A 15932-nucleotide genomic window follows, 5' to 3' on the forward strand; every position below is an offset into this window, starting at 1 on the left:
GTCTACAATTTGCATTACGACACGATACAATCAAGTTCTATCCTGAGCATGCTCAACTATTTGTCATGTACACGAGTTGGATTGAAAATTGCCAACCCTAAGTGGATTTCATTCGGTGACAACATATTATTAAGAGCAGTTGATTTATTGATGTGAAAAACTTTTAAAAGGCAAAATAAGTTAATAAATACACTTTCTAAATTCGTGTTCCTTGATAATCGAAAGGACGTGAGGAAGAGAGATCATGATTAGTATTGGTAAGTTTTGGGACATCGTCATATTCATAATGACCCCACATCTCTTATAAAATATCCAGAATAGTGACACGACAAATTCGCAAATGAACCAAGGAGAGGAGATGGAGTGATGTGGAGATGGGAACTAGAGACGTGGATTGAAGAGGCCCGGATCTAAATGGCCCGGTTTAAGTCCATTTCGCCAGCCCATTGTTATAGGTCCATAAACAAAGTGGCTGATTGGGCTACAAAGGCCCATCATTCAAATTCCATTTTTTACTTTATGGGTAGCAAACTCCCCACCATCCCAATCTCTTTAGGATGTTTTATGTTAGGACACCCCTATGTCGGGGTTTTTGTTTAAGAGCTCTTGAATTTAAATGAACATCAAGGAATATTTCGACCAAAAAAATCACAAAAGTGGTGGAACTCAAGTTGCTCACGATTTTTCAACATGGGCTTGGTGGCCCACGGGTTCATCATGGGCTTGGGCAGATAGTTGGGCCCGATTCATAGCTCAACTTGACTCAGGCCCGCCCGATGATCCCCCATAGTCCTCACAATCTAATACATAATTAGTGAAGATGTTGCACAATTTCGTTTCTCCAACCACGCTCTTAGATAAATAAAGGTAAGACATGGATATTACGTAATTTAATATCGGGGTCTAGCCGCATCACGCAATTTGTGATTTTTTATCAATTGAACACAACTTTTAAATTGAATATTAAAGCGGCTCAAATTGATTAGCTTAATCCAAAAGGAACAGGATGCTTTGATCCAGAAATTACCAGGCTCTTTTGAAATTAAAATATTTCATTATCCCATCCGATCACTTTTTCTGTTCACATTTCCTATCTTTTCCAACTTTCCCTTTCCTCTTTTCTGGCCACATTACTTTTTTGTCCTCTTCACGGCTTTACTTTTATGTTTAAAAAAAAAAAAAAAGAGGAAAAACGAACGTTGCACGATCTTCCCGTGCAACTCAGAGCAGGCTAGCCGCAAGCCGCAAGCCGCTCGGCCAATGGCGGGCTTCCACGTGCGTCAACGCGAACTCCGATCCGTAAAACTGACGGTGACTCTAGACTCGCCCCGTCGCCATGTGCGATCCCTGTGCGCCTGTCTCTTTCTCTCTCCTCTCTCTTTCTCTCTCCTCCCCCGTGTTGAAGTCCGTTCGAGGAGTGCGAGTGAGAGAGGAGGGAGAGCGTGCGCGATTCGCGATCCAAATCGGAACTCGGACCCGACTCAGCCTCGACGAGCGATTCCGCGGACCGAGTTCGCCGATGAGCGGCGGCGCAGCGGCGGCGGCATCGCCTCGAGATTCGTCCAATCTCCCGGCGGCGGAACCGAATCGGTGCTCCTGAGATCTCGGTAGAGGCCTCGGCATTTCGTCGGCGGATTCCGCGCCTCGCCATGGTGGTGGCGCCGGTGCTGCTGCTCGGAGCGCGTCGCCATTGAAGCCGAAGGAATCTCGCAGAGAGAGAGAGAGAGGGAGAGGGAGAGGGAGAGAGGGAGCGATGAAAGGCGGTGGTGGAGGGAGCGGGGCGGGGAAGCGGCGGTGGCGGGGCCTGGTGATCGGAGTGCTCGGCCTCGTCGTCCTCTCGATGCTCGTGCCCCTCGGGTTCCTGCTCGGCAGATTTCACTCCGCTTCCACTTCTGGTAAAATGGAATTTCCTCTCCGCTCACGCCATTTTATGGATCTCTCGGGAGGTCGTTGTCGATGTGCGGTGTCCGGATCGTTCCTTCTTATCTACTTCCTGACTCGTGATTTCTGTCGGTTCGGCTGTCATCATTGGCGATCTCCGCGGCCGCTGCTCATCATGAGCTTATTTAATTCGATCGGTCGCTGTCGTGTGCTCTAGATCTCTGACGTAATGCCGCCGCCCCCTATTGGGCGGCATCTAGATGTGATTAGTCTCTTTCCCTCATTCATTCGTTGTGTTTTTGCGTTTTCTGCAGTTTTCGTGTCTGACCAACTCGATGCAGCGGCTCTGTAAGTAATGCTGAATCTTCTGATTCGCTTCCTATTTTTCTATTCACGGGTCAATTTCTTGTTCAATTATGCAATTGTGAGGTCGGCTTTCGGTGTGATGACTTGATGTTGATTAGTTGTGCTTATCTTTTTTGATGTGGGATCAGAGTGGTATTAGGAGTTATGACAAGTACGATGTTCAGAGTGGGAATCGGTCTAAGTCAGAGGTAATGAGTTTCTGTGCTCCTTTTGGGCCGTGCGAGCGGCACTTACCTCATTCTTGTTCCTCAGAACGCTTCACAGTTCATTGGTTAAGATTTTATTGTGAGTTTTAGCAAAATTGTTTTCTACCTGTATGGAAGTTTTATGGGGGACATTTTATCCTACCATCAGTCATTAAAAAGCTTGTCTTTTATACTGCAGAAGGATCAGTCGAAACACGTACAAGATCTTATTAAAAAATTGGGACCAGCAATTTCTAAGGTGCTTTATACAGTCTTCTAGTGTCTTTCTCTTGCTTTGTTTTGACGACGTATATCAGCATTTTTCTCGAGATTTGATGGTCTTTTAACCAATTCTGTAAGGAAATTTACCCATACTAGTTAGAATCACCAAAAATATTGTAAAAGTAGGCTTCTGCCACTTATATGCAAATGTGCATCGACCCGTTATTGTCAGTGTGATAATAATCCTTCTCCACCTTTGACATGTGTGACAGCTTGGGTTCCTTACTTTTAGCTCGACATATGCAGTGTCATCTGGATATAATGCTTCACACGAAACTTTTCATCTTGTCCATGAGACTTGAGATGGGAATGAAGGGGCTTTGTACTTAAAAAGTGGATAATAGAGATGAGCGTGTGGGAAAACAATAGTCATTTTGAGATGCTAATTTGAAAAACACGGGATGGTGCTGTGTGCATCGGGAGAAAACACTACGTAGTAAATTTAATTTTGAAAAAAAGAGGAAGAAATCCTTTTGATGTTGCAGTTAGCATTAAGTAGGGGGTATCAAAATGTTTTCCTTTCTCTGCTGAAAGCATGTTATATGTCATGTCTAAGCCATAGATGCACATTTGCACTTCTGACTTTTCTCGCTAATCGGCTAGCTTGGGAAGTTTTAGGTTATTATTTGACTCTTGCTCCATCTACAATCCACTTTCGCTTGTTTCTCTGGGTACTTAAACTGAAATGGAGCAGTAAGAAGATACTCTTTTGTAAGAACGGAGGCTGCTACAGAAGATGGAAAGTCTCGCATAAATAGATGATGAGCTTTCTCAATCCACTTTTGTGGGTCCCAAATATCCTTGTGGAAAACATCCCATTGTATTGTATGAGTGTGGACATCAGTGGAAAGGGCAGTGTGGCTCTATTAAGCCTCTAATCCTAGGAGATATGGGGCACCTTTTTTTTAGACAATGTGGTGCAAAAATCTGCAGTTAAGTGGAACGGAGAAGATTGTTTCATGGCAATTTTTTTTCGCTGTTTCTAGGAACCTCGTAATATTGACCAGAATAACTGGGGGATTTAAAAGTTTTCTTGTTATGAATTTGTTGCGACTTGTGAGTGGCTCTTAAAAGGGATGCAGAACCTAAGACGTGAGTTAAGAGATTAAGGATAAACTTGGATGTGAGGTTTGGTCAAGGTGTGTGGTACTTAATCAGAGTGCAAAAGCATAATTAATGATGAGAAAAGGTTGCATTGATGTTGCCAGATTATTATTTATTGATGTGAAGTTCATACATCTTGTGTTGGTACTTGACAAAAGATAATGGTGCAAGTGGCATGATGTTTGGAAAAAGAGATGCCTGTCATGCAAATGAATGACCATATGTTTAGAATGTGACAATTATGGTCTTTTTCCTTTCAAAGTTACCTGCGATAGAAATCTGCCTTGAATTGTTTGCACAATTTTTTTGGCTCTGTCAATCTTTTTTTCATCGAAGCAGTTATGAGGAGACTCCTTCACAGGAAATAATCTTCTTTTGGCAAACTTTTGGGTCCTTTGTCCAAGCTTATTATGGCTCCTGTAACCTTGCTTTCTGTCTCATCTATCTTTTGCTGCACTTGTACTGTTTTTGCTCTAAAATGGATTCCCAAAGCAGATGCCATTAAGCTGAAAAGTTCTATTCTAGCAAGGTGAAAACTGTAGAGAATCTATGGAGTTCTCCTGATGCATTTAAATCAAGTTTAAACTGAGTTCTGGAAATACATGCTCTGAATTTCCTTAATGCTTACTCATGGAAGCAGTTTATGTTTTAACATCTGTATATTATGAAAAATTTTATTCTGCAAATTGCATACCAGTTTCCTGTCAAATTTAATATGACAAACATTATTGCAGGAAACTTGATTGACATGTATCTTTTTCACATTGTTTGTCTAACCTTCCTTTCCCTAGTTTGTTTGCTGATCGTTTTCTGCTGTATGATCTGCATAGATTTTTTATTTATTTATTTGAACTGTCTTTTCCCCAATCTAATTCTTCTTATATATTTTATTATTTAAATTATGTGTTTGAGCTTTTGATGGTCCTTGGATCATTAAACATCCTAGAAAAGTGAGAAGTACTTGTTGATGCTACTCCAGAATACTGTTCCTTCATGCTGTTTTTTTCGAACTTATAGTATATGCAGTGATTATTTGTTATAAGGATCATATTTGATGCACTCATCCTTATAATTTGAACTGTTACTTCAAAACTATGTGCGATTTTTTGAAATCTTGCTTCTCTTTGTCAAAAAGTGAATATATTGTCTGTCCTCAGGCTTCATATATGAGAAGATGACAATTTATCCGATGCATGCTCACAAGCATCTGATTCTGGCTCAGCCCACATGTTTTGTTCTTCATATTCCTTTCTTTTCTTGTTTTATATCAGGACATGCTTAAAAATGTTGAGAGTGGATCAAAGAACCATTCCATTAGTTCAGTAAAAAAGCATGACAGTCGTCAAGGAAAAGGTTTGGTTGGAAACTAATCTGCTTCTGAGATGCTGTCTATTGTCTTCTTAGAATTTTTCGCTGAGATCATTTAAATTTCATACGGTTGCAGGTTCTCCAGCGCCTGCTAAAGTAGATTTGCAGCCTGTCCCCAGTTCAAATGTGTGTATGCATCCAAACTATTCGTATTAAGCCTTCTGAAAATTTATCCCTTTGAATTCCTGTTGAGCCTCAATAGTCAAATCAATTATATGCAGGTGCCCGAAGCTCAAAAGGTCGAAGGCTCTGAACCTAACAATGTTGCAATTGTTGATGTTGGCAAATCATGTGAGCTGAGATTCGGAAGCTACTGTCTATGGCTGCGAGAACATAAGGAAGATATGAAGGATTCTATGGTGAAGAGATTGAAGGACCAGCTTTTTGTGGCAAGAGCATATTTTCCTAGTATTGCAAAACTTCCCACTCAAGAAAAGTTTTCTCGTGAATTGAGACAAAATATTCAGGATTTCGAGCGTGTTCTCAGTGAATCTTCTAAAGATGCTGATCTTCCTCCTCAGTAAGTCATAAACTGCATGAAATGCTTAGAGTGATGGAAGTTTGCTGATAGGGGCCGGACTGTACCTTCTCTGTTTGATGTTGTCGAATTTGTCTCTGTTCATCATGCATTTGCTTTTTTATGGCTTTTCATGGAACAGCTACTGACATTATCACTATGTCAAAGTACTGCATTGGCGTGTAGCTTGACAAGTATTATTGGATGCTTTTGCTTGTTTTGATTGGCATATACAGTAACTTTAGACTAGGGATTCGTAATAGTCTTCCAGTTACTCTTTCGACTAAGATAATGGCGTTTCCACTCAAAAGTTATGCTGTTGATTTAAAGGAATGAGTCATGTTAATTTTCTTATGATTGTCCTTCCAATTCCTTCCTTTCAGACCCTATTGTGCCATACTCTTATGATCAATGAAGTCATGTCTACCATATCCTATTCATTCCTTTTCATAGTATCTATGTTACTGCTTCCTTTCCAGTTTGTGAAACATAGTAGTTACGGCAGACTTTTTAATCTTCAGAAAGTTCCTTTTTTAGTGGTTCTTCGGATCAGCATCATTGTTATCTGATGCATTAGGAACATGTTGCTGTAAAGGAGTTCTTGTCCACAGAGCTAACAATAGTCATAGAGTGAGGCACATTTTAGATCTATTTAACTACCGTTCTTGACTATACCTGCCTTGCGTGTATTGTGATCCACTGCTTCCTTTTAGCTGAGTTATTATGTCATTGCATTTTCTTATTTTCTTTCTGAATAATGCTAAGATATTAAGATCAGCCTGTAGGATTGATTTATAAAGTGATGTGACAGACTTCTATCAGTTATTTGAATAGGATTTATTTATTAAATATCCGCTTATAATTTTCCACATGATTTTGTAAATTTCGTAAATTGTCTTAATATTTTTCGTAGTACTCTTTTTTCCTCCTGTCAGGATGTAAGTATACTGCCATATTCAATATTCCTTAGTCCTTACCTTTTTCCTTTACATAATGTGTTTATGTATCAGGATTGGACAGAAGCTGCAAAAAATGGAGGCTTCAATAGCAAAAGCTAAATCATTCCCAGTCGATTGTAATAACGTTTATAAGAAGTTGAGTCAAATCTTGGATTTGACTGAGGATGAGGCTAACTTCCACATGAAACAAAGTGCCTTCCTTTACAGATTAGCAGTTCAGACCATGCCAAAGAGCCTTCACTGCCTTTCTATGAGGCTCACAGTGGACTATTTTACATCACCTTCAAGTGATATGGAGGTTCCTCGTTCTGAGAAGTATTCAGACCCCACATTGCGTCACTTGGTCATATTCTCCAAGAATGTACTTGCATCTTCAGTGGTGATAAACTCAACAGTAATGCATGCAAAAGTATGATTACAGATTTCTGATACGAGCTTTGATTTTTCAATTGTTGAAATTTGTTGGTCACTTGAATTACTATATCTCTTACTGTTTGCAGGAAAGCCAAAATTTAGTTTTTCATGTGCTGACAGATCAAGAGAATTACTTTGCAATGAAGCTATGGTACTTTAGAAATGCTTATAAGGATGCCACTGTTCAAGTACTGAATGTTGAAGAGCTTGATTTGGACTACCATGATAAAGCAGCTTTATTGCCTCTCTCTTTGTCAGAGGAATTTCGTGTTTCCTTTCACGGCATAAACAATATGTCAATCCTCAAGACGAGAACAGAATATATATCTATTTTTTCAAATTCTCAGTATCTTCTCCCTGAGGTATTCCCAAGTTTGAAGAAAATCGTGGTTCTAGATGATGATGTTGTTGTCCAGCAGGACTTATCTGCCCTTTGGAGTCTCAGTATGGGAGGGAAAGTGAATGGTGCTGTGCAATTTTGCTCTGTGAGATTGGGTCAGCTACAAAGTTACTTGGGTGAGAACAGTTTAGATAAAAATTCTTGTGCTTGGATGTCCGGTTTAAATCTGATTGATCTAGCTAGGTGGAGAGAGCTAAAACTCACTGAAACTTATCGGAGGTTGGTGCAAGAGGTGAGGACGCAACTGCCTTGTGTACTTATTTTTTCTTTTACCGCTGCTCTAAACAGTAGGTGCTTTGTAATGTAATGACTTATTGCGCTGAAATTCTCACACAAACACACACAACCCTTATCTAGCAAGTGTTTCTCCTGCAACTTATATGCATCTGTTTCTTCAGTTTTGGAGTGACGTTATTGGTCAGAGTCTTGACTAATTTTCATTTGCTAGATCATCAGAAATGTTATTGTGGATGCCTGGCTAACCTACTTCTCTCTGGATGTATATTGCAGTTGGATATTGGGGAGCAATCAATTGAAGCTGCAGCACTGCGTGCAAGCTTGCTTACCTTTCAGGACCTTATTTTGGCTTTGGATGGCGAGTGGGTTTTGTCAGGACTGGGGCATCGTTATGGTCTTGATAGCCAAGCCATCAGGAAAGCTGCAGTTTTGCACTATAATGGAAACATGAAACCATGGCTTGAGATGGGAATTCCTAAATATAAGGGCTACTGGAGAAAGTTTTTGAATCTAGAAGATCAAATATTGAGTGTATGCAATGTGAACCCTTGACTGGGTAGTGATTAAACTGCATGAAGCTCAACTGCCTTTCTGCTGGTAGCATTGTCTTGCAAGTGCCTGTTTACTTGGTACTGTACTAACCAGTTGAAAGATTTCTCAGAAAGGTAGCTGTGAATCACGTGCTGGCAGCCATGAACATTGACATATATTTCCCATTCTTTTGGTAAATAAAGAATATCTACTTGCCTTGCAAAGCAGGAAAGGAAGACATTCTGTGATCATGTCTGAAGTTTTGCAAGGGGCTGATCTCTGTCTGGCAGTGAATCCATTGGACAAAGAGAGAACATGAGTCTTTATTCTTTTGTTCCATAGGGTTGGAATGTGAACGGCTTGAGTGGAAACCGGCATGAATAATTGTTTCGTTCAAGGTGCTACTACAAGGCGCTCCTGGGAAGAGAAAAGTACCACTCGATGATAATTTTGGACGAGAAAGCAAGTATTATAGAGTGAGTTACTTGTTTTCCATCACATTTTTTTATTCTGGACATGTCTTTTCGAACTTGATTTTTTTTTGGGTGTTCAAAGCAATGGAAGGGCTAATTCTTACATGTATTTGTACCAATTGTACATTCTTGCATTTTATGAAATTGAGCCAACAGTGACATATCTCGAGCTTGTTCCAGGAGGAATTAGCATGCTGTTGATGCCAAATTGTCAAGTGTGGTACATGCCTCTGTGCTTTTCTTCTGTTTAGGTAAAAACGTCACGACTTTTCCTAAAATTCACGCGCCAGGTGTATACGGATGATACTTTTGGACCATTCAATTAGGTGGCCACTATAGTTTCACATGAGGCTCATCAGATCCCATAGTTCCGGGGGATAAATATGTTACCTGTACTTGGAACATGTAACATACGAATCATTTTTAACATCAGGGTAGTTTCTCTGACCATTAACATGCCCCTTTTGCATATGAGAGCCCTCTTTATATAATCCAGTGAGGATTCATCTGGCTTGATGCGCGGATAAGCTCTATGTTTTGCAGAGAGTGAAATTTAGGCGATATAATGACATTCATTACGCATCACAGGAGTCGGTCTTTTATTCACTAAGTTTGAGAAGACTGCTTCTGTGGTCCCTGAATGTCGATATTTCAGCAGTTTAGTCCTTGATTTTGTGCATTGCATGCGATTGAGTTGAATCCGAACGTAATTATGCTCATCCTGGAAGCCCATCGTTTTGGCTGTGCATAGTGATAGGTAATCGACTTGAACAGTGTAAAAGTGGTCGCTTTCGAAGTTCCGGTCAAGGACAAGAATGATGATTTAAATCCATTATCAGCAAGTGTAAAGGAGGAGTTATGTCACAGAAGCTTACAAATTTAGAGTAGTCTCATCTTTCAAAAGCCAGTGTCGGTTAAATTATGGACCCCTCGACATAACTTAAAAGTGCATTTTTACGAACCAATCAATAGAGATTTCAATCATTTGTGCTCTTGCGTGGCAACTAATGCTAAAAGTCATATATTAGAGACTGTAAATGTTGTTTTTGCTTATGATAAAACCGTAAAATCGCCATTGCCATGGTAAAATATGCACTAGAAAGTGAAATTTCTAAGGACAGCATATAGATAGGAGGCATTACCTTCGGTTACTTCTTTTGCCTGGTTACATTGGTTTTCTTAGATCTTGTATATGGCTTTTGTGTACCTTCTCCAAACCCTCCATCTCTAGGTCAATTCTTGGTGCCAAGAAATAGTCTTCACTCAAATTGAAGAGCAGCACCTAATTAGGGAAACGAGTGGAGAGACGGGGAAGACTCATGGACAGAACGCGGGTAAAAATGTTTTTCATTATTGGGAACAACTCGAAGTAATTCAAACTCGCGCAGATTTATGGATCACAAAGTTGAAGATGTCGACTCGTAGTTTCATGAATCGTACTTTGGAGTAAGCCAAGTTACTGGCATCGACAAAGAGAAAGATGCACGACTCTACTTACGAATTGCAACAAATACATCTCATTAGGGCGTGAAGATGCGCGGCAATAACAAATTATGCATCCCCGCATAAACCTTCGCCCGCTCAATCTTGTGAACAAGTTAGGTCTATCATGCTAAGTTTGAACTGCAATTGGAAATCCTGTCTGAAGATGAGCATATATAATCATAAAAAGCATTTGTACAGAGTTTATATCCATGTCAATCCATTCTCATATCAAGACTCATGAAACCAATTCTGTATCTAATCCCGCAAAGCACGCTCAGTAGTTCCTCTTGGCCTTTCTCAAAGGGGAACGTGGAGACTTTGAGCAGGTTTCAACAGTACAGTATCTGCATCATCTATTATTTGGTTCTACATATGTGCCTCATCAAACTCTAACTAGGCTTTCAATTCTAATTATGAACACAAGACCGGAACGGCGAGGGACTTGGAGCAGATGCGATCCATTATGACTACGAAGGCCATGACGAGGTCACTGTTGCCGCCATCTTGCACCACCAAGTTGAACACGTCGGTCCCAAGCAAAACCGTAGGGCTCGCCCTCTTCCGAGTGATCTTGGCCACGAATTCTTCACTTCCGGAGCGCCTGATTACGCAGTTTCGGCTTCTGAATGACCCTTCGACTGTGAATGCCGGTTTCTTGGAACCCCCCACGAAGACTTCCGCTACGTCCTTTCTTCTTCGATCGAGGAAGGACGACACTCTTCTCATGGAAAAGAGCTTGAGGTTTTGGCCCTCTTTGCACTCATCTTCTCCTCTGTATGCATTCCACTGGCACTGCATGCTCAGAATCTGTAGATGAAAGGGGGAACAGAATTGGATTAAGACTCAGAGCCATAAAAAGTTCATATTAACGTCTGCAGGGACTTCGGTCGAACTGCGCAGGAGAAAGTATATCCTATGGCGCTTCTCTTACATTGGATTGCGCACTAGTACGATATTGTGGCCTAATCAAGTACTTGCACGTAAAAAACAAAAATACATGAGTGGATTGGTGATATTCTATCACCATATCACTCATCATCGCATGTTTCAATATACAAAATTTCATCGATATGTCTAGAATGAGTTAAAACAACAATGAAAACTACATATGCTAGATTAAATTAGCATCTTAAACATATACAACAGCAAAGTAAGTGACTTTATGAGATTCCAAATCAAGAAATAAAGCTGGGTTCCAATTTCCTCGTTCAAGTTACAAGGATGGCGGTTTTACCTGGGGTCTCAGACTCATCAAAGCATTTCCGGCTCCGTCCATGAGGACAAGCCCACCCCCGGCGGAGCAACACCCTTTCCTCGAGTAATTGTCCACGCGGAAAACAAGTCTCCCGTGCTCATCGAAGACGGTGAACCCGTCAGTCCCTTGGAAACTCATGCTCGATCTCTTCCATACCGTGAACTTGGTCGGGCATTGATCCGGACGCCGGGAGCTGCCGTTCCTCGCTTCGCCCTCAGATTTATTCTCAGCTGGATGAATTCTAGACATCGAGAGACACGACACCTTTCAAAGAAGAATGAAGGAGATTGAAGATCCAACAGAAAGTTGATGGAGCAAAAGAGTTGTCTGAAACTAGAACTGAATTCAAAGCTCCTTTTATAAGTTGAAATGAAGTTGGTTGATACAAGGAACTGCATGGAGAGAGAGAGAGAGAGAGAGCCTTTTGTGCCTGATGTTTTCTCTTATTGGCCAGTAGTGGTCCATTACGTGGGGTTCTACTTAGCTCTAATTTATGGCGTTATCAATGAGCTTTTGCTTTTCTCCCTCTAATCTTTGTCTCTTTTGCATCCTTTTACAGACATCACTTTCACCGTGCCATCAATGAGTTTGCAACAGGTCACCGATGTAGATGATGATTTTGCCTTTTGTTAGTTCCATGTCTTCTCTTTGCAAGGCATGGTTTGGCACCTATAAAGATGTGTGCAATGGCATCTTAGATTTAAGTGTTTCTTTCTATTTCATATTCTCTCCAATACTTCTTTCATTACATCGCCACTAAAGTTGCTATTCTCAATCCATCGTCAAATTTTCTAAAATTATTAATTTGGATTAGATGGAGGAAGAAAATCTTTACTTGTGCAATTGGTAAGTATGAATAGCAAGGAGTTCTCACAATAACCTACTCTCTATTAGTTAGAAATTTGTCGTCTCATTCAAACACAAGTGACGAACTTTGTTATCATGGTTGAATTGAATTCTCTTCGTCTAATAACTTAGGCGGAAGTAGATCTTCCATGAAGCACAATCTAGCTAATGTTCAAGAATTTTGCAAACAATTTAAACATGTTATGATTAGAACCACGACTTGGCTTTTGTACTCTTGCTACCGTCGTGGTTCGGAAACTGGCATGGAATCTCCTTCTGATGGCAGCAATTCAGTGTGCATTGGCCATAAAGATTTGAATAGCACGTACGAATAGGGATGGCAAGGTCAAATGGAATGTTTTGATGGATAATATATTGGCAACTTGAGTTGAGACATGAAGGGTCGTCTGGGATTAAACTAATTAAACAGCTTGGTTGAGTGCCCCATGTTTTGAGTCAGAAAAGCACTGAAACAAGGACATGAATAAAGTAATGATTAGTCACATTCTCTAAATAGGAGCATGGCAAAAGAAAGGTCATTTTCGCATGAGGAGAAAAGGATTACAATAAGGAAAATGATGTCTAATCAATGCTAGCCGACATCCATTAGGGCTTCTTGTCCTTAGGAAAAAGGAAGAGCAGAGAGAAAAAGGGTTAGGTGAGAAAAATCCATCCATGCAGCCCCAAACCTACGAAGTTCTTATCCATTTTCCTTCATTAGTGGTTTCCTATAACTAGTTTTTTTTTTTTTGGTCGGTCTATAGCTAGTTAAATTTCTTTAATTTTAGTTTATTATTTGTTTCAAGTGCTGACGGCCAAAAAATATACAATTTCCACAGCCTTTCGGCTGAAGAAAAGCTTGGTCCCATGGTATTCCGTCGTCTGGAACAAATCGCTTTTGCCTCGGTACCATTTCCATCTTTGACTTATTACCCACCCAAGTTTTTTTACTTTTTCCTATGGTAGGATTGTGGATGGCTCTTGTGCTTTTTGCAATCTAAGACCACGCTCTATTGATCATTTGTTTTTTGGTTGGTTGCCATATTACGGCGAGCCTCGCTATGTTTTGGGCTGCGAAATGGAACCTCCCTTGGCAAAATAGATCATGGATGGAAAATCTACATTAGGCCACCAAATTCCTCTCCAGCAATGATTTCTCTCAATGTATTGCTCGGTTTACTTTTGGGGCCCTTTGTCATCTAATATGGAAGACGTAGGACATCTTTTTCTGGAATCATGTCATGTTTGTGCCTGCATTGAAAATGCATCTTGTCAAAGCCATAAAGGACAAGGCTACTACGTTCACCTATGTTGCAGATCCGCCGAGGAACCGAAGGATGCAACGAAGTTGGGACTTGATCCCTCTATCTTTTCTCTTGAGGTGTCTAATATTTCCTTGTAAAGTTGCCTAATAGTTGCCACCATTTTGATTTCCCCTCTTTCTCCTTTTTCGCTCAACACCCATCCACTCGTAATGACTTGTTAGTCACCATGAGTGCAAGTTTTGTTGGTGCATAGTTCACTTTGATGTAAATTTCCTTTTGGTTAAAAGTCAATACTAATCTTATCTTACCAATATATATACACACACACACAATTTCCACTTGCAATATTAATTTGTAGATATATATATAGATCCTTATCCAAAAAGTCATAAACCTATTATGCGATATCAATTTAGTTCTAAATCTTTCAATTGTATTAATTTAGTTCTAAACTTTTTGAAAATTTGTTAATTTAATCTTAAACCCTTGAAAATTTTGTCAATTCAGTCATAAACTTTTTTAAGGTTGTCAATATAATATTTTCGATCAATTATCTATATAATAGATTTAGAACTAAAATGACAAAACTTCAAAAGATTTAGGGCTAAATTGATATAATTAAAAGATTTATAGCTGAATTGACAAATCGTGAAAAGATGTAAAACTAAATCAGCATAATTGAAGGACTTACGACTGAATTGACCATTGTACAAAATCTTTAAAACTTGAACCAACATGCATTGCAAGATCTCAAAGTCATTTCGGAAATAACTTTTTTACACTAGCAATGGACGTCCTCTTTCTTCTAGTTAAAGAGAAACCTATGAAAGGGGAAAGACAATAGGAGTGTTAGTCACTTATTTAGGTGATTTGCCAATAAAAGCCTATAGGCCATGTATTACTTCATATACAAAGTGATTGATCATGACTCCAAGCTATCATAAGTTCCACTCTTGCAATTAATGGTACCTAATTAGCTATAACAAGATCCTTAATTATGGCACCTAGTGACTGGGCAATATAAATGAAACGATTTGGTGATTTGGTTTTTGTCTTCTATTAGCACCTCTATCTTTACACGTCAGTTTTGCATGGAGGATTGATGGAAAATTGCTAAACTCGATTATAAGTACAATACAAAGATTGAAAAGGTCAGATGTTGCATAATTTACAAGAAGGTGCACCCTTTTTAGAGCTTATATAATCAATTCTTTACGAACAGAACCAAATATGAAACTCATTTGGCGCAGATAATTGGATGGTTTCATCATGCGATTAGAGCGAGACCTTCACATTTATGTCATCGTGGGTTGACTTGCGAACCGGATAAAGTAGTGCTCCAGCACGACGATTGATATTTAGGTCGTACCACACGCGATGTCTCTAAAGACGTAATCCCATTCAATCACCCAAAAGAAAGACGTCCTTATCCATCCGCTTTAGCACACTCCACTTCCCTTAATTTAATCGAGCAAAGTTAGGCACCGAGCGAGAGAGAACGAAATCGATAGTGGGATCGAGTGATGCAACCTCACCACTCCACAAGAACAGGGTTCGAGGTTTTGGACCTCGTTATGTCGACGTTCCATGATGTTGTGTTCCGATTCATTGCACAACATACAGAGGAAGAAACCCAAAGAATGAAAAAAGATAAGACCATGTGGACCGCACAAACCTAGTCAGGAACATGAGAGCTTTTCCTAGTATAAACTCTTTTCCTAGTATAAACTGTTCGATGCATACCCAAAAGAACACCATGTCAGCACAATGCAATGCAATAGAATACAATACAGCATTGATAAGATAAAAAGAGCAGCAGAGAACGATGTTGCCACCGAGCAATGCCAGTCCCCATCGACAAACTATCCTCCTCCTCCATGTTTCAGCCTCAGCCTTGATAATGTTGTCTAATCTTATTTTTATCCATTGGATGACAGTGGAGGGGGAAGAGGATGGTGACTAGCATAGGAATGCAGAAAGTGGAGGCGGCGTGAGAGATCAAAAAATTTAAATAAAAAAATGACCTCTTTATTATTATTTTTTAAATTTGTATGTGGCTAATCTTTAGGGACGAACCCTTTGAAATCTTTAGCTAGTCGCCCATGTGTGGTGGCTAAGTCAAGTCAACTGGAAGAGACTGTAGCAAAAAAGAAAAAGGACAAAAAATTGCATAAAATAGGTTACATTTCCTTTTTTATAGACATGGTGGTTGGCTGGGCAGTTTAAAAAGTTGCTTATATATTTTTCAATGACACGGTACTAATTTACGGGCACTAATCTAAATTATTTGGATGGTCCTAAATTCCTTGGATGGTCCAAAACCACGGCCGCAAATTAACAAACGACCATCCGCACACATATATA

General features: G+C 39.9%; 2 protein-coding genes across 2 annotated transcripts; one reads left to right on the forward strand and one right to left on the reverse strand.

Annotated features, from left to right (window-relative positions):
* The first annotated feature begins 1246 nt into the window (after positions 1 to 1246).
* Positions 1247 to 8925, forward strand: LOC104433438 (probable galacturonosyltransferase 7). Its single transcript, XM_039316615.1, has 11 exons — positions 1247 to 1895; positions 2196 to 2229; positions 2311 to 2323; positions 2376 to 2435; positions 2632 to 2691; positions 5090 to 5171; positions 5263 to 5312; positions 5408 to 5706; positions 6714 to 7071; positions 7163 to 7708; positions 7987 to 8925. The coding sequence occupies exons 1-11, from the start codon at positions 1754 to 1756 to the stop codon at positions 8263 to 8265; spliced, it is 1923 nt and encodes a 640-aa protein (XP_039172549.1). The 5' UTR covers positions 1247 to 1753; the 3' UTR covers positions 8266 to 8925.
* Positions 8926 to 10352: 1427 nt separating this feature from the next.
* Positions 10353 to 11833, reverse strand: LOC104433427 (protein LURP-one-related 5). Its single transcript, XM_010046173.3, has 2 exons — positions 11437 to 11833; positions 10353 to 11009 (listed from the first exon to the last, which is right to left on the reverse strand). Exons 1-2 carry the CDS (start codon positions 11704 to 11706, stop codon positions 10614 to 10616), a joined length of 666 nt encoding a protein of 221 aa, XP_010044475.2. The 5' UTR covers positions 11707 to 11833; the 3' UTR covers positions 10353 to 10613.
* Positions 11834 to 15932: the final 4099 nt, after the last annotated feature.

Source organism: Eucalyptus grandis, chromosome 1 (assembly GCF_016545825.1).
Source record: "Eucalyptus grandis isolate ANBG69807.140 chromosome 1, ASM1654582v1, whole genome shotgun sequence".
Classification (NCBI taxonomy): domain Eukaryota; kingdom Viridiplantae; phylum Streptophyta; class Magnoliopsida; order Myrtales; family Myrtaceae; genus Eucalyptus; species Eucalyptus grandis.

Excerpts from the sequence above, each read along its gene's own strand:
- LOC104433427 (XM_010046173.3), bottom strand. The coding sequence starts at position 11,706 with ATGTCTAGAATTCATCCAGCTGAGAATAAATCTGAGGGCGAAGCGAGG. Across the intron at positions 11,010-11,436 it reads TGATGAGTCTGAGACCCCAG|ATTCTGAGCATGCAGTGCCA; the intron begins GTAAAACCGCCA and ends TTTCATCTACAG.
- LOC104433438 (XM_039316615.1), top strand. The coding sequence starts at position 1,754 with ATGAAAGGCGGTGGTGGAGGGAGCGGGGCGGGGAAGCGGCGGTGGCGG. Across the intron at positions 5,172-5,262 it reads TGACAGTCGTCAAGGAAAAG|GTTCTCCAGCGCCTGCTAAA; the intron begins GTTTGGTTGGAA and ends ATACGGTTGCAG. Across the intron at positions 5,313-5,407 it reads AGCCTGTCCCCAGTTCAAAT|GTGCCCGAAGCTCAAAAGGT; the intron begins GTGTGTATGCAT and ends AATTATATGCAG.